This window comes from Vipera ursinii (genome assembly GCF_947247035.1).
Source record: "Vipera ursinii genome assembly, chromosome: 5".
In the NCBI taxonomy this organism is placed as follows: domain Eukaryota; kingdom Metazoa; phylum Chordata; class Lepidosauria; order Squamata; family Viperidae; genus Vipera; species Vipera ursinii.
Window position 1 is genome coordinate 36560179 of NC_139518.1, and position 22954 is coordinate 36583132.

Sequence of the window (22954 nt, forward strand, 5' to 3'; positions counted from 1 at the left end):
TGCAGCCCTGTTCTCTAGTTCAGATCCTGCAAGCAATAAACCATGATCTTTGCTGAACTCACTCGCCTCATCTTCATTCCTGCGCAATGAACCCAGTACGCAACAGGAACCATATCAGTTCTTTTACAGTCCTGTGGTAGTTCTTCAGAGGCTTATGCCATTTTTTGGATTACAAATTTTTTTATTTAGATTTAGATTTAGAGATATTCTATTCCCTACCCCAATATCACATTGAGACTACTGAGATTTATCCAGTAGTCATAATTAGATTATTTAAACATCCCACTGATTTCAGCAAGATTTGCTTTTAACTAAGGTATTTAGAACAGGGGTAAAATTTTGTAAGCATTTACACCTATGATTAACTTTTACACCTTGTAAATTAGACACTGCTTTGAAAAAGTAAGAAAACTCCTACGCAGTTAATCATGGCTGTCTTTTTCAGATTTCTAGTATTTGGTTTCAAAAAAATTGCCCTTTTAAAGATTTGATATGAGTAATAAATATATATTCTTAACAATCTTCTCTCATAATTTTTGTTATTGAATGTTCCTTTTACCACTTAGACAAGAATACTCAGAAACAATTTTAGACTATAACATGAATGCAGGGCAAGAAATAGAGAAAAGAAGGAGAAAACAGAAACAAAAATAGACAAAAAATTATACTATTTGTAGGAAAATCAGAACAGTGAAAGCAAAAATGTCCCTACTCCAATTTTGTTTAACACGCTGATGATAAATGAGGGCTATTCAATTGTCATGCATTTCATTGTTACTTTGGAAGCCGTACTAACACATTGCATCCTGAGATCTTAATCCAATTATATCTGCAAAACTACATTCCAACTCATACTCAGTCCTATTTAGATATTTAGACAGAGAATACAAGAGGCAAGGGTGTGGATACCTGGAGAATCATGCCAGTGCACTCTCAGTATTTCCATATGTGCAATGTTCTGAATTTGCTAAATATGCACAGAGGTATGAAGGAAAACACACAAAACACTTCCCTTAATGCATGCTATTTTGACATTTTCAAAGCAGTACTTAATTTATCAAATGTAAATGCTAGCATCATTTCAGAAATATTACGGTAGAGCTGCTATGCACAAACCTGGGCCCTACCTCCTCATGCACTCAGCCTGAAAAGTTACATAGGACTATTGTGATAAATTGCAAACTTCAGATGCAACAATATGAATGAGTCTTTTTTATCTCCTCTGCCTTGTTGTCCCTTCCTTGCATTTAATATTTATTGTATTTTATTTTATTTATCACATGTCTTATATTACAGGTAGTCCTCAACATAATTGAGCCCAAAATTTCTGCTACTAAGTGAAATAGTTGTTAAGTGAATTTTGCCCCATGTTACGACTTTTCTTGCCACAGTTGTTAAGCAGATCACTGGAGTTGTTAATACCGTTAACTGAATCTGCCTTCCCCATTGACTTTGCTTGTCAGAAGGTCACAAAAGGTGACCACATGACACTGCAACCATCATAAATATGAGCCAGTTGCCAAGCATCTGAATTTTGATCACATGACCATGGGGATGCTGCAACAGTCATATGAAAAAAATGGTCCTAGGTCACTTTTTTCAGTGTCAATATAAGTTTGAAAGATCACTAAATGAACCTTTGTAAGTCGACTACCTATGCTAGTCTTATTGTGGTATTTATGTATTACATACCTATGCTAGACTTATTATGGTATTTATGTATTACAAGACTTATATTCTGCTTCAAAACCTTCTTGGTGAAGAGTTTCAGAAAATTAATTATTTTGTTAACATTTTTAATTGATCTCATAAAAGCGTGTCCTATTATGCAATCTTCAGCTTTTGTAACTGATTAAATATGAGCTTCTAGGCTATTACTGTTTTTAATAAAGAGTCAACTGTGCCTCAAAACACACTGGGTTTTGGTTGATGAATAGAGACATTCCTTCTGTGCTGAGTCTTTGCACTATGCTTATTTCAAGAATTTCCTTTCAGTTGAATCATAATTTATCTAAAATGGTATAGAGTTTCCTGCCTGAACTCTGAGGTCCCTTCCAACATCATCATCATCATCGTTGTCGTTGTTATTGTTATTATTACTGTAATTTTGAAATACCCTAAAATTCTCTTAGCTAATTAGTCTGAACACACAAATACTGGGAAAAATTACTCTTCTTTATTAGAAGAAATGGCTTTTTGGCTGAGTGAACTTCGGTATACTGTAAATGTTCTTGAAGCATTTGAACCATGGCATTTTTGAGCAACAACAAAAGCTGAAGGAAGCCATACCAATTGGGCAGGCCTTTTTTTTAAAAAAAAATAAAAATAAACTTTGCACTTACTCATATTTTACATTGGAAACAACAAAGATATTTGATGATGTAAATATATTTTACTATTTTTTACTTCTGTAATGCATCTGAGAATTTAAAAAAGAAAAAAGGCTTTGCATAAACAAACTTGTTTTCAGTATTTATTTTCTTTGCAGTCTGATTAAAAAAATCAACTGAGCTTTCAGCAAGCTTTTCCATATCCTAATATTCAATGACAGGCAATTATGGATAGAATCATTTTAATCTTTCCCATACCTCAGTAGAAATTTCTGACGTCAGTCATGTTGATTCCCATCTGAATCAGAATTGTTTGGAAGCAATTTCCATTAATTTTAGCACAAATGTAAATAAATTAAGACAAAATAAATTAACACAAAAGACACAATTCTATAACTTAGTTGATGCAAATTATAATCTGCATCAGTTATCATTACTATGCTTTGTCCAAAAGAGGAGCTCTGAATTGGTAAGAATAATCTTGATGATGATACAACCTAAGACAGGTCTATGCTTATTTTAGGTGAAAATTCTATAAAATTTTCCTTTTCAGTATATTAAGATGTATATTGTGACTTTCAAACAAATTAGGAACTGGGAAGTATCACGTTCAGCACCTTTTGTTCTTCCTTTCAAGCATTCAGGCTGGATAGAAAATTGCAGAAAAGAGATATTTCTTTATGAAATTTGCCCTCCTCTTTTTCTTCACATTCTTATTTTGTACCAAGAACAGTGTCCCTTGTTTATTACCCTGGAACATTCTAATATGTGAATCAGCTGTTCTGAACTTTATCTTAATGACTGACAAGCAATGGTCTTTATTTGTTTGTTTTGTTAGCCACCCATCATGTCATTGTGAGGCAGTAATCTTTATGCTGGAAGAATTTTCATTTTCTGTCCCTGGTTTTATTTTTCTTTGTTGTTTTCAGTTTACATACTACTTGTCTGCTGTTCTGCTCCAGTCTTTCCCCTTCTACTTTAGGTCTCTTCAGAAATGACTTTTTCTCGAAGATGACTGCAGGCTATTCTGATCTGCAAATTAGGAGTTATTGCTTTTTCAGTGCTGATTATCCAAATCCTTTGTTCAATGTGTTGATGTTCCAAGAATTAGCTCTCAAAAGATTTCACACTCTTTTCAGTGTGAAAAAAGAACATAATGAGGGAGCCGCCTTGAACATTGATAGAAAGGTGGCTATAAATCCACAAAACAAAGAAAGGAATTAATGAATGTCAATGCCATACTTTTATGTGAAAGGTGTGTGTTTCCAGAATTTAGCAAGAATACGTTTCTGATCATTCAGAATGTAATAATGGGTTGAAAAAATGGGTTGTCAAATACCTTATTTGAGGCAGCCTTCTTCAACCTGATGTTCCCAGCATTTGGGATTATAACTTTCCTATTCCCAATCAGCATTATCAAAAGACATTGGATGAAGAAAAGTTTATTTCAGGGTTCTCAAATGCAGTTCTAGTCTATTCGAGAATGGAGAATATACAGTAAGGGACTGAAGTGCCCTTCAGAGTTGCCACATTACAGCAATTTTACCATGACAGAAGTAGAGAACTGTTAAATGCACAACAATAACCTTTAACTGATTTAAATTATATCAAATTTAGTTTTTATCCTGGTCTCATCCATTTGAATCTCTGGCACACCAAGGGTCAAGTGCAGCATTCAGTCCTCAAAGTGGTACAGCCTGGTCAAAATAAAAGCTTCCTCATAAGAATGATCCCAGCACTGGAGAGACAGACAAAAGGCAATTGTTCAGCATTTCCCTCTAGAAACAGTGAATTCCTTTCTTTCTTTCCTCCTGAAGGGATAGGAAACCTGTTAGGGTGATTCTTTTCACAGAGGAATATGACTACTACTGAAGAAAGCCCCACTATGTTCAAAGGCTTTTGTCAAATATCTTGACAAGGCGTACTACCTTGTTTTTCAATAATATACCCAATTAACTTTTAGTGAATAATTTCATTTTGCATTTTCTAACGATCCACAGAAATATCAAGCACTTTCCCTAGCAGTTGCTGATAGCCTTTTGGTTAAAAAAAAACCCAACCTCAAAACAATACAGAAACATAACTATCCCTTTCGTCTTTGGCTTGTTTTATGCAAACTGGACATCCTGCAAGGCACAGGCTGATCTTTTTATTTATTTATTTATTTATTTCATTTATATCCCGCCCTTCTCCGAAGACTCAGGGCGGCTTACAAGCTTAGCAGTAGCCTTCATTCTATGTATATGCCTGCTTATTAGGGCTTTCACACACCCCCAAGTGGCATTATTACAAAGTCAGCTTAATTGCCCCCAACAATCTGGGTCCTCATTTTACCTACCTCTGAAGGATGGAAGGCTGAGTCAACCTTGAGCCTGGTGGGATGGGAACCTGCACTAATTGCAGGCAGCTGGTGTTACTTAAGGAGGCATTAGCCCACTGCTCCACCAAGGCTCTTCCAAGGCTCTTGATCTTGTCTTCTACTCTGGTTAATACGGTTAATATCCAGCAAGAATGATTATACTTTACACTTGAGGTGGCACCTATTGGCACTTTTGGGTTTTGTGGAACGATTACCTCGGGAAAGGAAAGGGAGATGCTTTTCTCCCAACCCCCCAAGTTTTCGTCCCATATATTGAAGAGAGATATTTCTGGGAATGATTACTGTATTCCTTTCTGGAAACCAGGGCTGGTAAGTGCGGTATGTTCGGTCAATGCTAATCATTTTAGCAGCTCCTGAACGAAATCCGAGAGGCTCTTGACTGGAGTCTCCCCCACCAGTCAATCAAGCGCTCTTGGAAAGGCGAGGCCGAAACAATAGCTCAAGTGCGATTCTCCTCTTCGCTCGTCCTACTGACCGCGAAAAGTTCGCCCGCCTTAATCTGCGCGAGATGAACTAGCGCAGATCAAAGCTGCTCTCCGTGGCGGCGACCGGGCGGGATTCCAGACGGGATATCATTAACACGAGCAACGCGCTATTTAAGCCCAGTGACTTAAGGTTCAGTCGTGGCTACCTAATCGATTTCCACCCGGGCAATCAGGGGTCTTTTTATTGGACTTTTAACATCTATCAGTTCCACACAACCAGGTCAATGGCAAAAGGGACCGTGGGGATTACAGTCCAGAGCAGAAGGCAAGGTCGCCACCGCCGCGTTAAGAGTTATTTTCTCCGGTGGCTTGCCGGAACCGTGAGCAAACAGATGCTTTGCCAGGTTCTTTGAATTCTGTCCAAAGGTTGCCTCCTCTCCGTTTCTTGCATCCTAATCTCTTAAACTTGCTCAGCACTAACGCGCGTTGGGTGTGTACGTGTAAAAGCGCTCTCTCCGTGCTGCCATGCTTTTTAACGCAACCCGCAGGATTCCCTCCGCGCTCTGATTGTCGGCTAAAGACAAAAACCGGCCGCCGCTTCTCAGTTCAGGAGGTTTGGCGCGGCATTTCCAAGAAGGAGCGCGGGGGCACCAGCAGCACTTTTCGGAAAACAGCATCCCCACATCTATGGGTGCAGTTAAAGAAGGGGTGGGGCTTCGCCGGGATCGCTGGGATTGGCTGTCTTTTGGGTGTGATGTCACATCCGGCGAGGAAACCTTGTCTTGTTGTGAAGCCGCCTCTTTCTGGTTCTGGCTGCGTTTGCAGGTGGTGCTGCTGGTGCTGTTTCGTGCCGCCGCCGCCGTCCGCGCGTGCAGCGGAGTCATCCAGGCGTGCGCGCGCGCGCGCGACTCACTCCTGCCTGGGACAGCTGCGCTTAGTCCGGCCGGGGAAGAGTGCCTGGTTACGCTTTTTTTCTTCTCCTTCGTCGTTTTCCGCGCTCAAATTCCACCCCCACCCCCCCAGACTTGTAACCATTTCCCGGTCTTACTAGCATCCTTTGGTTTCTCCACACTCGGCAAGATCTGAAAAATGAAACGTCTCCTTTAACTGTGCTTTAAAAAAGCAAAAAAAAAAAAAAAAACAACAACCGAAGGATTATTTTTAAGAGAAAATCACACATTGTATACAAAAGCTGCATTTGGTTTTTCTATGCAACCTTCTCCTTTCTCCATTTGTTTTTTTTTTTGGGGGGGGGGAGGCGATCCCGGGAGCCGGCACGCGAATTTTCCTTCGCCGGGATCTGCTTTTCGAGAGCGGCCGTTGAGCCTTGAGCCTTATTATCTCGAAGTTCAGCCTCTTCCCACCTTTCACCTCTTCGCTTTCGAAGCGCGCCCCTTGGCCGCGTCTTCCCTGTCTGGAAGTGGCCTGACCCCCGCCGCTGACTCGGCCACCTTGTGAGCTGCGCGCTGTGATTGTATTGTGCGCCGCCTCCCCCTGAAGGGTTTTTGCTTGTTGCCAGCGGGGAGAAAAAGGCAGGCATCCGAAGGGAGGGATGCCCAGCGGAAGGAGGGGTTGAGCCATCACCTCCCCGCCACCAGCCAGAGCTCTTGAAAAGAGAGGACCAAGCGGCACGCGGAGACCGGCGGGATCCTGCTCCTTTTTTTTTCTTTCTTTCCCCGCGGCGGCTGCAGGTTCCTTGTAGACGAGAGATTTGGGGGGCACGCGGCAGGATGCGTTTCTTCCCGGAGGGATTTTGGCTACTGTGGGTCGCCGCGACCTGTTCGGCCAGGAGTGAAGGTGGCAACAAGGCGAGGAGCTGCTCTGAGCTCCGGCAACTCTATGGAGCGAAAGGATTCAGCCCGAACGTGGTTCCCCAGGCGGAGATCTCCGGTGAGTAAGCTGCCTTTTACGCCCGTTCTCCTTCTCCCCTCCGCCCCCCGCCCGGCTTCTGCACGGCGAACAAAGGGATTTCTAGCTGCTTTAACGGGAAAGCCCGCCGCCCACTTCTAACAGCCTGAGGAGAGACTGAGATGGCCCTGGGGTGGCGGGTTCAGGCAGGCGGTTGAGGGTCGGGAAGCCTACTTGAAAAGAAAAGGGGAAAAAAAGAGAGAGCAAATCGATCTCAGCAGCTGAGCCTTCGCTAATGGGGAGGAAAGGTCTTCATGCTTGGGCCAAGTGCTCTTCTTCTCCCTGAATAAAGGCGAGCGCGGCTGGGATGAGGAGTCGAGCTTTAGATATGACTTGAAGAATGTCCCGGGTATTTTTAAGAGCTTAAGCCTCGCACAGTGTCCCGTTCATTTAGGTCCGGTCTGGATCTTTACATTCCCTGAGGTTTTAAATAAAGAGGGCTGATTGTAGTGTACAGATTGTAGTGTATAAGCTATTTCTAACCAGTTTGAATTCATTTCTTTAAATGTTAACCTCTCTTAACAATAGCTTGGCTCTAGAAAGGAAGGGGAAATTTCACACCATCTCTCCCTTTTTTATAGTGCCTTTTTTCTTTTCATTAAATTTAATTTTGCTAGTACTCCGTTAACTTTCTGAAACTCTGCAAGGTTACAACTACCATCCTTCCCAGCATCACGGAAGGTACTGGAATATGGAAAGTGGGTTCTAAAAGTCTTGACTGCCAGAAAGTTTAATATGTGTACAGCCTTTTTCTTCCTAAACCAGCTTTTGCTGAGGACTATTTTTGAAGCAAAGACTGAAAATCTCTGTGAAAATGCCTGTGTCAGACTTTTCCTTTAAATCTAGAGCTTGTGATGTTTGCTCATATTTAAGACTGCTTCTATCTCAAAGATGTATATTTTGAATTATATTTACCAGGAAGAGGTCTTCTTATTTCTTCCCATTCTCCCACTCTTTGCTGCATGATATTGGGGAGGGCTGTGATTTGCTGGTATAGTTTTAAAAATAAAACTCTGTTCATAGCATGTGGCTATAATGCTTGAGCAAATTTGAATCAGAAGTCTAGTGAATAATAAGAAAGATTGTGATTGGTTGCAAAGTTAGAGAATGCTATAAGGTAATAAGAGATGGTATGTTGGATCCTGGTTGGGGAAGATTAAAGACCAGCTGACAATTAAAAAAAGACAAACGCTCCGTTGTTTTACATTTGTAGCTGAAGATAGCAAGAACTCCCTCTCCAAGCTTATTGGATAATATAATTTGACTAACTTGCTTTCTTTCTTCAGCTTTCCTTTTTTTGTAGTCCTTATACTTATAGAAATTTATAAATGGAAAAATTCATACGTTCTTGCTGGCATCTAAGAACTTTCTTATTGAAACTCAGCAGTAGATTACTTCAAAGTTAGCACCATAGCCCGATGACATTGATAATTCAAATTCTGCTTCTCAGTCAATTGCTTTGCTTTTCATATTAGACTGAACTGCCCCCTACAGAATGATTTCAGTTGTCTTATGAACCCCCACTTACTGCAATACTGGATTTCCTCAGTTTTGAAATATTCTTAAGCATTGTATAAAGAGGAAAGATCTTATAGGGCCCTTGAATAAATGCTGACTTTTCTTTTTAACTCTCTACAGTTGAGCATATTGATTGCTGTATGAGACCGTAATGCTTGGGAGAAAGTTGTTTGAAAGTCTGTAGTAAACATGCTTAGCATAGGCTTATGTGCGCTGTATCTGCAACTGTCCACATGGAATAACTACAATTTCCAATAATTAAAATAGTATCTTTTGTTTCTTGGATATATTCAGACTGATGCAAAATCAGAAATGAAAACTTAAATTTATATACTTGATTACAAAAAGTTGGACTGGTGGTATATTGGTAGTATTAAGAGAAAACATTTGGATGCTTCACTTATTATGTCTTTGCTATTTAGTGAGAGAGTTCTTATTTATTTACTTACTTGAAATATTTGTATGGCTGCCATAGTGATTCTGGACTGCTTACATTAAATTCAACAGAACCCAACAGAAAGACTACAAAATCACAATATATAAATATAATAATAAAAAATAGAATGATGATCCAAACAAAAGTAATATGACTACAACAGTTCTTGGTAGCAGGTTGGCTCTATAATGAGCAATAATATTTAAAACTCATATATTTTCTGAATATGAATTTGGTTTTAAACTTAAGAGAGACAGTAATCAATATATGGCTATAAATACAGATCCTTTGAACATAGACCTTTTAAAATACAGAAAGATATCTGGAGGTTCGTTCTTTAGCTGAATTCATTCCAGACTTAGCAAACTAAACTATTCACCACCATCACCAAAATTATGAAATAGTGTGTTTTATCTATAGCCTAAGTCAATTTGATTGATTTACACTATAGTTCCAGGCAATATACAGAAATAAGCCATCCAAAGCCATTTTAACAGGGAGCTGGGTGGCATATTAATTATTAATTAATTAATTAAATCAACCATTCAATCCAGACAGGTATTTTATGATTTTATTCACTCAAAAAAGCCTTAAGTTAATCAATCAATACCTTTATTGTCAAAGTACAACATGTGTACAATTGAGATTTGCTGAGCCTCCCTTCGTGCACCCACCCACTACAACTCACAGTGACAACAATTACACCATGTGAGCTAATTGCACAACACACCGGCCTCCCAAGTCATTCATACATACAGTTATTTCCCATTCCGGAGCCTGACAGCCCATGGATAGAAACTGTTCTTCAGCCTATTGGTGCGGCTGGTTATACTTCTAGATCTCCTACCCAATGGTAGGAGAGTAAAGAGGTACCAATCAGGTGTGAGAGTATGTTTGGCTCAAAGTTACCTATCAATGTCTAAGTTCAAAGTCTTAACTAGTACATTGGTCCTCTATATTACACTGCTGAGATAAATCTCTAGATGCCTGATTACATTGCAAGCTCCCAGAAACTCAACCTCTGCTTACTTGATTGATGGTTGAAGAGAAAGAGAAAAAAAAGAGGGCTTAATGCCTGGAATGCTTGGAAAAAGTAATTTTGAACCTACTTACTTGGGACATTGCCATAGTAAAAATTAAAGCACTGAAACAGAGACATGAAAAAGATTGCCAGCAACTGGAGAAGGCAGGAGAGTTAATGGAAGAGAACCTCACCTAGAGGTGAACTCTGCTTACTCTTGTATTTAATACTGCTTTCCCTTATGCTTTAAAAGCCTTTGAAGCCATCATAATTCATAATCTGAGTCTGGAAAATGTAAACAGAATATACATTATATATACAGAACATATTAAGGCAGAATAATATTTACATCAATATTACAACAATAACTGATTTGACATCAATGTCCTATTTTTTGGCATCCATAAATTTACGTGATTCACCTGATTTTAATTTTAAAAAACCATTTTTAACAATGGGGAATTAATGATATGCTGCAGGACTACAGCCTCCCCCAGCATCCTTTGTAAAACCACCTCTGGGTTGTACATAGGCCCCCTAACAAGATCTGGCATGTTCAAAAGCAAAGTGCCTGAGACCAGATTAGTCCATTGCAATAAATAACAGAATAACAGAGGAGGCAAACATTACCTCCACTGATACAAATGGCTCTCAGTCCAGTGGAACATTAAAGCAGGAGAGCATAATTGGTATCTGAGGTATAGTAGCAACAAGTATCTTATCAAAGAGATGTCCTTGAATATCTGGCCATAAGTATTCTGGTTCAAGTATCAGACTGAGTAAAGGTTCAGAAAAAGACAAACATAGTGGAAAAGAAACAGAAAAAAAGAATGGAAGTATGCTTTTCTATAAGCCATCTGCTTATAATACTGCAAGCTGTGTGCTTAAAAGGGAATTCATCAAGTAGCTGATTGGTGGTTGCCATATGCAAATTGTTAAGAACATGGACCTCCAACCTTTTGGCTTGCCTGGGCCACATTGAATGAAGAGGAATTTCTTGGGCTGCATATAAAATATATGATTTAATTAATGCATATCAATCACATAATAATGTTAAAAGCTTATGATCTTGTGGGGCTGTGCTACTAGCTGTCCAGGGCCTCATGTAGTCCATGGGCCTTGATTTGGGTATGCCTGGGTAAGAATAAAGACTATAGAAAGTCATATTTGTGTTGTGCTAATATCAGTTTGGTATTTCATCATGTTTTTCTAGAGCGTGTGATTTAGACAGTGAAGGAATTGTGGATTTTAAAATGGGAATTACTAATGTTCACAATAGGAAAACTCACATGTAAAATATATTTATGTTACACTCTTCACAGCCAATTCTGTTTTCTTAATTTTTAACTTGTTTATTCCTTATAGAGACATCCTTCATGTTCTTCTGCCTTTCCTGTAAATCATTCTCTACTGGCATTGTTTCTTTCCGTATTAATGGACATTTTGCAAATATTATATCTTCCTTTATTGGATCTCTAGGCAAACTATTCTTTGAGTTTCCAAATACAGTGATCTTTCTTAGTTCATAACTCAACTTATAATTAGATACCCCATGGAGATACTATTACCAGTTTGTTTTTTGCTACCCAATTCCACTATTTGTATAGCGAAGGAATTGGCAGTACAATTGCCACTGTACAAATACATTGATAATTAAGAGCTCCTCCCATCCTCTTTATTGTTCTGTTTTTTCCATTGTCTGGGAATTGTATGTGGTTGCATATGAAAATATTTTACTTTGTTTTTAACTGAGTTGGTATGGAATATGTAGAGAGGTACTAACTATGCCTGTAGTTACGGTGTACAGATTGGGTTATCAAACTGCAAATTGGAGACTTGGGCTACTTTTGTTCAAAACAGTGAAGCAAGAAGAGAAACTAAACAGCTGTACTAGTAGACTTTTTTTTAATGTCCCAGTTCTCTCTAAATTGTGCTTTGGGTTAATTTATAAGCCAAAGTGAAAGCCAGACAAAGGAACTGATAGAAAATGAAAAAATGTAATTACAATTAATGTAATAGGGTGGTGATCTATCTTATTACGGTTATGAAATAACCAATGGCTAGTTTGCTGCTGCTGGAGAAAGATAAATATCTGCTGAAGCAGATAAATATCTAATCAGCTGCTTTGGCATTTAATTGACTTAATTTATTTATTTATTTTTTCTATTTATTTACTTCAATTTCTTTATAAGACATGATTGTTTGAATGAATGAACCTTTATTGTCAAAGTACAACCGTGTATACATTGAGATTGGCTGAGCCTACCTTCGTGCCCCCACCCCCCATCTCACAGTGACAACAAACCCTCCATCTTATTACACCATGTGAACTAATTGCACAACACACCGGCCTCGCAAGTCAGTTCTGCATAAAGTTTATAAAAAATATTTCCCGTTCAAAAGCCTAACAGCCCATGGATAAAAGCTGTTTTTCAGCCTGTTGGTGTGGCTGTCTATACTCCTATATCTCCTACCGGATGGTAGGAGAGTAAAGAGATACCGTCCAGGGTGTGAGTCATCCCTGAGAATTTTCCTCAATCTTCCAAGGCAGCGAGCCCTGGCGATGTCATCCAGTGATGTCAGGGGACAGCCCACAATGTCTTGTGCTGTGCTCACCACCCTCTGTAATACTTTCCTATCCGCGGCTGTCAGACCAGCATACCAAACCACAATACCATACGAGAGGACGCTCTCTATAGTAGACCGGTAAAAGAGGGTCATTAGCCGTTGCTCTACCCTCTTCTTCCGCAAGACCCTGAGAAAGTGAAGACTCTGTTGGACCTTTCTAGCCACCTGGGTTGTATTAACTTTCCAGGTCAGATCTTCGCAGAGGTAGACTCCCAGAAATTTAAAGGAGGAAACTCTCTCCACACAGTCCTACCCGATGTAAAGTGGGGCAGGATCCTCCTTTTTCCTCCAGAAGTCTATCACCATCTCTTTCGTTTTGCCGATGTTCAGGTGCAAGTTGTTGTTACAACACCATATGAATAGTTTTTGTACCTCCACCCTGTATGCTGTCTCATCCCCACCTGTAATAAGACCCACCATGGTCGTATCATCTGCAAACTTAATTATCGCAGTAGATGGGTCAGATGATACACAGTCATTGTCTAAAACCAAATGATTGTCTTTTTTCTACTGCAAATTCTATAACTCTGCAAACAATGCAAACAATGCAAATTCTATAACTCTGCAAACAAGGATTGGCCCTGAAGGGTGTGACAAAATAAATTTTAATAAGAGTAAAAATAGGTTCAAAAAGAATCAGTTTGAGGTTAAAGGCACCTGTCTAGAAACCAGGAGTCTGTGAGTTCTAGTCCTGCCTTAGGCACAAAGCCAGTTGGGTGGCCTTGAGCCAGTTAGTCTCTCTTAGCCCTAGGAAGGAGATAGTGGCAAGTGCTTCCAAAATCTTGCCAAGAAAATTGCAGGGACTGTCTAGGCAGTAACCAAGAGTCAAAAAGGCTCAACAAAAATGGGGTCACAGAAAAGCTTTACATTGACTTTATGCTTCACTATTTAAGTGGTTACCCTACCATTTACATGAACTGTTTTTGTTTTGCTCATAACAAAGTTTTAGAGTCAAAGAGGAACTTGCAGATAAGAGAAGTGTTCTGCATGCTGTAACATAGGAATCAGCAGCGAAGTGCCTTCAAATACCAAGTTACTACAATACACCCTGAGTAATGTACAATTTCAGTGTTGAATAAAAATAATGTCATAAAATGAATTCTGGGACCGAAATAAGATGGAAAGTGGGCTGCCCCCAGAATTCTGTGACCACTATTGAAAATAAAGTTGCAAAATATTGAATGCAGATATCTTAATTGGGCAAAAAGCACTCTTTCAATTTTACTTTTAAAGATGTTGAATTTTGAAACTCATATGGCTAGAATTTTAATGTTGGATGGATACGGTGGATTTCTAATAGAGAGCCTTTCTCAGTTGTTGTTAGTATCTGGGTTGTTCCAAAGGATCAAGGCCATTTTTTATTTCCAAGATATTTGCAAGAGATACTGAAATCCAGTTGTTCTAAATGTTACTTATAGTCATTCATAGCCAGAGAAAACATTGTCAGTCAAATTGCTGGATTTCACAATTTGTTTAGATTAATTTATTCTAGCTAAGTTGCAATTTCTGCTGGAGAATGGAGGAAATCATTCAGTTTCTCCACCATCAGTCAGTATCCATGTAATACGGAAATTCATCTGAGATGTTTCTGTCCTTATGTTTAAACCTCAACTTTTCTTTTGCATTTGATTCCTCCCTGCCCTGCAAAATTAGATGTCCCTGCTGAGATTCTGGATGCAAACATGTACCTGCTGAGATTTAGAGTATAAACACTATTGAACCAGTGGACTAAAACAAGAATAATATTTGGCTACAGATTCCTTGTCTTCTGAGGCATTGATACAGGAGAGGATAAAGGCAAAGCAATTTAAACTGACCTCAGCACAGAAGTTTGTACTTTGGAGTAAAGTGAGCATTTCTGAGGCAAAGAGGCAACAAAGTTTCCATTTTTCTCATCAGTTTGCAACCTTTTGATACTTAAAGATTCTTCTTCATACAGTTTTTAGTATGATACTTATTCATACTTATTTAGTAAGGCTGTATTGCTATTATTATTCTCATCTTTCCTGTTACCTATCTACTTATGACTAACTTTGTTGCTTGTATCTTAAGATTTATATTGTTTTATTTAGTTTCCTAGTATGATTTCTATTGATTGTTTATTTAGTATCCCATGACTATCACTAAGTGTTGAATCTTGTGATTTATAATGAATGTAGTTTTACAATCACTATGATCATATTTATCACATAACTTTATGTACACTGAGAGCTTATGCACCGAAGACAAATTCCTTGGGTGTCCAATCCCACTTGGCCAATAAAGAATTATATTCTATTCTGTTCTGTTCTGTTCTATGAGCACAGTGCTGATTTTTGTGGTTCCTGGAGAATTCTAAGAACACAAACTGTTCAAACTTTAGAACTGTAGAACAGACATGTCAAACACAAGGCCCGGGGGGCCGGATGCGGCCCGCGAAGCGGTTTCATGTGGCCCATGAAGCCATCCTGGAAACAGTGGGGGAACGGCCCCCACTGCCTTGGGCCTGGCCCAGAGACCCTCCTTCTGCCAGAGACCCTCAGATCTGTCCCACTCCTGCCCAGGCCCCCATAGGCACCCTTGATGTGAACGATGTAGAGCTGGCCATGCCCACCCAGTAGGCCACGCCCACCCTGTCCATACCCACCCGGCCCCCTGAGGGCAACCGCAATGCTGTTGCGGCCCTCAATGAAATTGAGTTTGACACCCCTGCTGTAGAACAATATGATATTGTGCACAATATACACTTGAGCAAATTAAAATATGGGTTGACAGTGCTTATTTATTTATTTATCAAATTTAGAGATCAGCCATCTTACTCACAGTGTGACATATGCTTAGAGGCAGGCTGGTTTTGGATCTTATTATTCCAAGCAAAGAACTGTTTTGATTCTTCATTGTATTTTACTTCAATATGTATCTACATTGAAGGCTGGTCAGTTGCTGCTCCTATGAGTTGGAAGAACATTTCTGATACTTTGGAGATCTTTTGCATTAAATTTATGCACATTAATGTGAAGCAACATTTTCTTTTGTCAATGTAAGTTCAATGAGTTAAATCACCCCTTTTTATTGTTAGTGGTGGTATAAAGGGAAGATGGGTACATATCAGTGTTATTTATCAGTAAATTACAGTATTCAGAGCTAACTATCCTGCAACTATCTCTTCTTTCTCCTAATTAATATATAATGTGTTTTTGAGCATGAATTTTGATATAATCAGATCATATGAGTGATGTATTAGTCATTTTTCCCTGCCTTTTCCTACAGATGTCTATCCATAGGCAACTAGCATCCAAGAATTATTTTTGTAAAATGAATTATGTTAATTATGCTTAACCTAAAATATCATATATTTCATATACCTCTTCATAAATGTAAAGTTTGTGCTATGTTTGTTAAATCATATTTCTACACATTTCAAAAATAACTGAGAATAAGAACAATGTTTTGCAGTGGCACTTCTATGAGGCATGGTATTAATGAATACTAGATTGATGCTTTGCTCTCATCAGGTCTAAAGCATTTCTGTTTTTTTTTTAAACTACATAGATCCAATCAGAAACCTGTGCAAACTCCAGAGTTTTTAGCAGTTAGGTAGGGATGCGTGTCAGGCTTAGATTTGCTTAATTTTCCTACTCAAAGGTTCATTATTTCCATTTTTCTCATCAGTTTGCAAGTTTTTTGCATTTGTCCAAGGTCCACATTTTGGTATGTATTGCTCATAACGTGCAATTTTTTGTACATTATTTGAATTTCAAACTATGTTACAAAAGTGTAAAAATGCAAATGTTTGTCATATAATTTCATTCTGAATCATATATAAAAATGTAAGAATTGGTCAAATTCCTTCCCTTAGCTAGACACATAGGGTTTTCCCAGTTCTTATAAACGGTAGTTCAGACATCTAAGAACACAAAGGAACATCTGATCGTGATTATTGGTAATTCAAATTTTGAGACCAAAACTGTGTCTAAAAGTATGCCTTCAGCCTTTTTTTGGATCTTCTTTTAAATAGCTGAAACTGCAGTTCTCTCAGGGAAACTATGAAATTCACTTACCTCTTTTAAATTATTGGTGAAAGCAATGACTCTGCTATAGAAAAGATTACTCCAAATGTGCTGGCTAAAACGAACTCACCCATGCAAAGCTAAACCCGAATACATGCTGTCATAAGATAGTACAGATGATTCAAGATAGCACAGATGATTCTCACATATATGGTTTTCCTGTTTGCAGTAATCTAGGAAGTGATTACCATAAAATAAATATGTAAGAAAGGTGGTCTTTCTGGAGCAATCACATATCCTGCCTCACATATAGCATGTTTAGCCATGGCCTTAAATGTTATTTAATAATCTGAAAAACGTACACTTAGAGAAAACTCTCACCCCTCTCTGGTTTCAGTTAGTGCCTAGATGGAAGGAGATCATGATACTTCGTACTCTTTGAAGAAATGGGAAATGGAGGATTTGTCCTGCTACTTATTTTGTTCCCTCGTAATGAAAAGTGTAGGGATCACATTTCTCCCAGAGTTGTTGAAGGGAAGTGAGCATTAATCTAACTTAATAATAATAATATTGTTTCCTTTCAAATAATAACTTTAACCAAAATAAAACTCTTTTAACATCTGACTAAAGCTGTTTTGTGTATAAAGAATCATGTGCTTGCCTGCATGATTTGTATTAAGTGTTTTGTCATATGAATGCATGAGGTTGTAGTAATCTTGTCTCAGTGTTTTATATACCAATTTATATGGAAGAGTTATGACTTTCTGTTTAATCCCTCTCATCCTGAACACATTGTCATTAATTCTCTTAATATTTCTTAAGTATCAAGTGGTGCAATACCATCAGACTCATTGTAGAACATGTTGATGCCCTCTAATGCATAATAAACAGGTTGAACTATAGTTTACTTTTAGTGCCTGCTCTTGCCATTTAATTAATATACTGGATATTTAAATTTAGCAAATAAAGTCTACAAATAAAAAATAATAAGTAGTCTGGTTATTGAAAAAAATAGGAGACATTTACGTTTTCTCTTCTTAAACTCTCAGAAACAAGCCAAGTTGCTGAGCCATTCATATTACTTTGTTTCTTTTTTATTATAAGGATCAATTTTTTATGATCTATGTATGCTCAGAGGTAAAATTTTTCATAGTGCTGTGTCAGTGATGGATGTTGCTATAAGGTGTAAAGTATATTGCAGCAGTCAGTCATCATTGTTCCCATATTTCTCTATTTATTCGTTCCTCACTTGGGTTTATTGTTTATTGTTTCAAATCCACTTTCTAGACTTCCTGAATATGCTAAGCCACTATTGGGTTGTTCTGAATTATTTCTAAAAATATTTTTTGTGTTTTATGGGCCTCATTGCTCTCTGATATGTACTTGGTGCTCTTTTGGCTACCTAGAGAAGCACACTTACAAAATGAGTTGGCTGATGGCATGTGGACACATAAACCCTGCGATAACTGTTTTATTCCTTTGGAGTATTTGTAAGAACTGTATGCTGCCTTCTAGATGCAACTGCAGTACAGATAGTCCTTGACGTGTGACTGGCCACTTAGTAACTGTGCTATGTTACAGTGGACCCTCCAAAGGTATTTATAACCCAGATTTGAAGTTCTGACAAGTTGTCTCCATCACCACCACTGCCACTAGTGGTCACACTGCTCTTGGGCTACTTGGCAGTTCGGCCTTTGCAGCATTCCACAGTCATGTGACTGTGGTTTATAACATTTTGGCTAACAACTGGCATTTACTTCCAGTTTCAGGCAAAAAAAAATCTCCCAAACAAACCCCATAATGAACAATGACTTTGCTTAATGCCTCTGGTGTTCACTAAATGACTGTGGTGTTCACTTTACAACTGCAGTGTTCACTTTACAAGTGCTGTGTTTGCTTAACAATTGCCACAAAAATGGTCATAAAATTGGCACATGGTCTTGTGGTGATCTGCTAAACAACTGTCTCAACTTATGACTGTAAGTGTGGGCTCAATTGCAGTCATATGTTGAAGACTAGCTGAATATTAAAATGAGGAAAGACATTTTGAGTGTCAACACAATTAATATATAATAAAACAAGCACATTCCTGAAATGCACAGTAAAATAAATAAATAATGATGTTTATTGATTTCAAAATCTCAGGTGTTATATTAGTGAGAAATGTCCAGACTTTGTTGAGGAATATGCTTTATGTAAGCTGACAGCAGCATTGGAATACTTTTGAGGGGAAAAAATTTTCACCGTAGTAAAATTTCAGACTGGTTTTTTTTGAAAAGTAAAGTAATATTTTGACCAAATTTTCTTTTTCTTTTGGAGTCATTCCTTATTTTTCCAGAAGAATATGTCATATAATTTTTATTTGTAGATTATAGTTCCTAATTTAAATATGAAGTATATTAAATACATTTCCTTTTTCTCAGTCATTCATTTCTTTTCCGGAAGAATGTGTCATAATGTTCTCACTTATAGGTTATATTTGGAGTTGCTTCTTTTTTAGTAAATAATGAGTAAATGTTTGGCCTGGTAGGTTGATAATTTTTTTAAAACAGAAAATATACCTTATTATGGTATTCCTTCATAAAACAGGATTTGTATGATCGTGATTCTTACTGTTATAATCTAACCCCACTGGAATGTCTTAGATAAGTTCTCTTGTGATCCTCTGGCTCTTTCAAAGTGCAGTCAGTGTAGAACGAATACACCTTAAGAACACCAAAAGTCATGTCTGTGCATGAAGAGTGACTGAGTAGCTCGCTAGGTGAGTAGGCTGCAACTTTCACTAACAAATGGCAAACATTTTTAAAGTAAAGCTGCATAATATAGTTTAAAGGAGCAACTAAGAAATTATTTATCAGTCTCATTGATAATACCTGTGCAAGGCTTACTGAACAGATTTCTCTACAGTATTTATTTCTGTATTTTGATAAGAAGCAATATAGAAATTGTAAAAGTTTAACCATACTAACAAGCAATCAATCAGTCAGAATAGAGTTGGAAGGACCTTGGAAGTTTTCTAGTCCAGGGGTCCCCAACCTTTGTTGGTTGGCAGACTGGAGGAAAAGGGAGGGGGAAGCATTTTACACCCGTGCATGCTTGCACGGGGTCGTGAGCACATGCATGGCACAAATGGGGCAGGGCTAGTGTCCACATGATACTGACTAGCCCTGCCCTATTTTTGTGTAGTGCAGTGACTTGTGGCTGTTTTTACGCCTTGCAGCGTGGCGGTGGTGGCCCGTTTTCACGCCCTGTTTTCATGGGTGAGGCATGGCGGCGGCAGCCAATTTTCACAACCGAGGTGCATCGGTGTCCTGTTTTTGTGCCCCAAAATGCATTGGTGTCCTGTTTTCACGCCCCAAGACATGGCATCGGCATCCCGTTTCACAGCTGAGGCACAGCGATGGCCCATTTTTGTGCCCCGAGGCACAGGTGAGGGGTGTGTGTGCACCCGTGGCCAGGGGGCCAAGGCCCAGTACTGGGCCGTGGCCCACAGATTGGGACCCCTTTTCTAGTCCAACCCCTTACAATTTGAGACAACTGGCTGTCCAGTCTCTTCTTAAAAACCTCCAGTGATGAAGCACCCACAACTTCTGAAGGCAAGCTTTTCCACTAATTGTCCTCACTGTTAGGAAGTTTTTCCTTAATTCCAGGTTGCTTCTCTCCTTGATTAGTTTCCATCCATTGTTTCTTGTCTTGCCTTGTGACAGCCCTTCAAATCCTGCTAGCATGCTTTCTCTTTCAGTGGTGCTGACATTTCTGAAACAGATTTACCAGAACAATTTGATAGCTGTTATATGTGTGATCAGCCATTTACTGTATTGTGGCACAAATGCTGGTGGTTCAGATGTTTTTGTTTGCAAAAATGATGCTCCTTTACAGAACTATGAAATAGAGCATATTATACAATTGAGCCAGTATATTTAAATGTGATTAGTTTTATTGTATTAAACTTTATTTTGGAAAGAACTTTTTAAAAATATTATTCCTGGAGATATGCCTTTTTTCTTGTATCAGGTCTTTAGACACTTTGCAAATGTGTTGTTACTTCTTAATTAGCCTTATCTTATTCTACCTAGGTGTGACTGTCAGTTTTGATTTTGCAGATTTTTCTTTCCGTAAATAAACTAGGTTAGAGCAGGAAAAAGTTCCCATAAATATTCATACATATGCATGCTTCTAATATATAAAATTGTATATGTGTTTTTTCCTACTATGTGCACTTTTTGCCATTACTTTTTTTATAGAGAAATGCATTTTTCTCTGTATTGAGCCATATATATGTAAATTAGAGTCTCCAATGTATTAATTCTGAATATTTGTCAGTTAAGAAAATTGGCATGATCATCAAAACATTCTGATGGAAACAGTTTTACTGTATACTTTAAATTGGTGTATGGGAAAAGAATGCTGGGAATTAGAATATTTCCAGGTGCTGAAGCTGAGAAAAATTTATATCTGAAGGCAGACAATTCTAGTTGGTGCATCACTCTTGCCAAAGAAAAAAAATAAATCAACAGATAAAAATCACAGAACATTGGATATTATAAGCCTCATTCTATGACCGCCATCTTTCTGTGAAACAGATCCAAAGCCAATGGCATTTCGGAACATTTCTATAAATGTCATTAGCATCCATGAACCTTCAGCTGCAGCTGTCTGAAAATATTTGACCTGTATGCAAAGGCATTCAGAATATAGGCAGTTGCAAGAACATGTCATTTTAAAAAATTGCTTGCTTTTTAAAATATTTCCCACTTTCAATAATGGATTTTTATTTTTAGGAGAATGAAGAGAAACATTTACAAGAAAAATAATTGGTAAACTCAAAGCACTGTTAACATGTATAAATGGAAACAGGGATCTGACCCCAGTGAGATTTTTTGTAAGATTAATTAATACTATTTATATCAACCTTCAAAGCTTGATGATTCATGGACAGAGCTTGTTAAAGTTATAAACAATCATCCTTTTTTTCCTAATCCACATGTCTAGTTCATATTTAATCTTTTAATACTGGAATGGCAAAAGATACAATGCCTGACCAACTCTCTGACAGATTCATATTCAAATTATTAGGTAAGTAACCCCCAAAGAGGAAATCATTCATTCTGAATTCTTTTCCAAGAGGATGCCACCAATAGCATATTAATATTCTGGCTCCCTGCATTACTCAACTTCCATCTAGTAAAAAGAGAAAGTATCTGCAGTTCAGTGGAGCAGCAATTATTTATATTTGCTCCATAAGTAGTATTGAAAATGTTTTTGTGCTCATATGTTTTTATGAGCCAGTGTAAATGTAAAATATATGGATGTGAAGCTGGACACACTGTCTTTTAAATAGAGGACAATGCAGACATTTTGAAAAAAAAATCAGTAAAATTTTGTACTCTACAAAATAACTGAAATAACTTTGCTACTTCAGGAAGCTAGAGTATATCATAAATAATTTGGTCTGCTTATAAAATAATACATTTGATATAATACTTCCATATTCTAATCTAATATATATACAGGAAGGTAAAGGTTTACTTGTCCAGTTGTGTCTGACTCTAGGGGGCAGTGGTCATCTCCATTTTTTGGCCAAGGGAGCCAGTGTTGTCCGAAGACATTTTCTGTGGTCATGTGGCCAGCATGGCTATACATACACCAGAAGTGTACTGGTGTATATGCTGTTAATTTCCCACCAAAGTGTTATTTATCTACTTGCATTTGCATGCTTTCAAATTGCTAGGTGGGCAGGAGCTGGGCCATGGAGCGGGAGCTCACGTGGGACTCAGGGCTCAAACCCGGGCTGGCAGCTTTCCAGCTGATAAGCTCAGGGTCTTTAACTGATGAGCCATTACGCCCCTGTACGTGAGAATAATTGTGAATAGCCACACCCATTGTAATAGTCCCCAAGCTTTTTAAAACAGTTTAAGACTTAAAATTGATGTTCTGTTCTTCTGGAAATATTGTTATATTTATTTTGTATAAACAACACCCCCTCCCCCAAATTGTAGGAAACAGGTGAAAGTGCAGCCCTACCACTTAGATGATGTGATTGTATCACAGTCTTATCCCCAGCAGCTTTCTGTAACTTGTAAAGTGTAAATATATGGCAAGGAGAAGGGAAAATGCTTTTCATTCCATCTCTATTTGTTTAGTTACAAGGACAACTGTTCAATCTTTATACAGGATTTATTGAAAAAATGGTACTATCCACTCTTTGCTGTTCCCAGTTCTACATAGCCTTTGTCATGATTCTACAATTATGAAATATATCCTGATATTTCTAGGTAAAATTTGGAGGAATAAAGTTGTAGCCAATTTTTTTTCTTTT

General features: G+C 38.2%; 1 protein-coding gene across 1 annotated transcript in view; it reads left to right on the forward strand.

Moving 5' to 3' along the window:
* The first annotated feature begins 6033 nt into the window (after window positions 1-6033).
* GPC1 (glypican 1) overlaps window positions 6034-22954 on the forward strand; it is a 215309-nt gene continuing 198388 nt past the window's right edge. Inside the window, exon 1 of the mRNA XM_083363616.1 lies at window positions 6034-7025. Within this exon, the coding sequence (XP_083219742.1) occupies window positions 6866-7025 (160 nt within the window). The 5' untranslated portion in view covers window positions 6034-6865. The remainder of the gene's footprint in view (window positions 7026-22954) is intronic.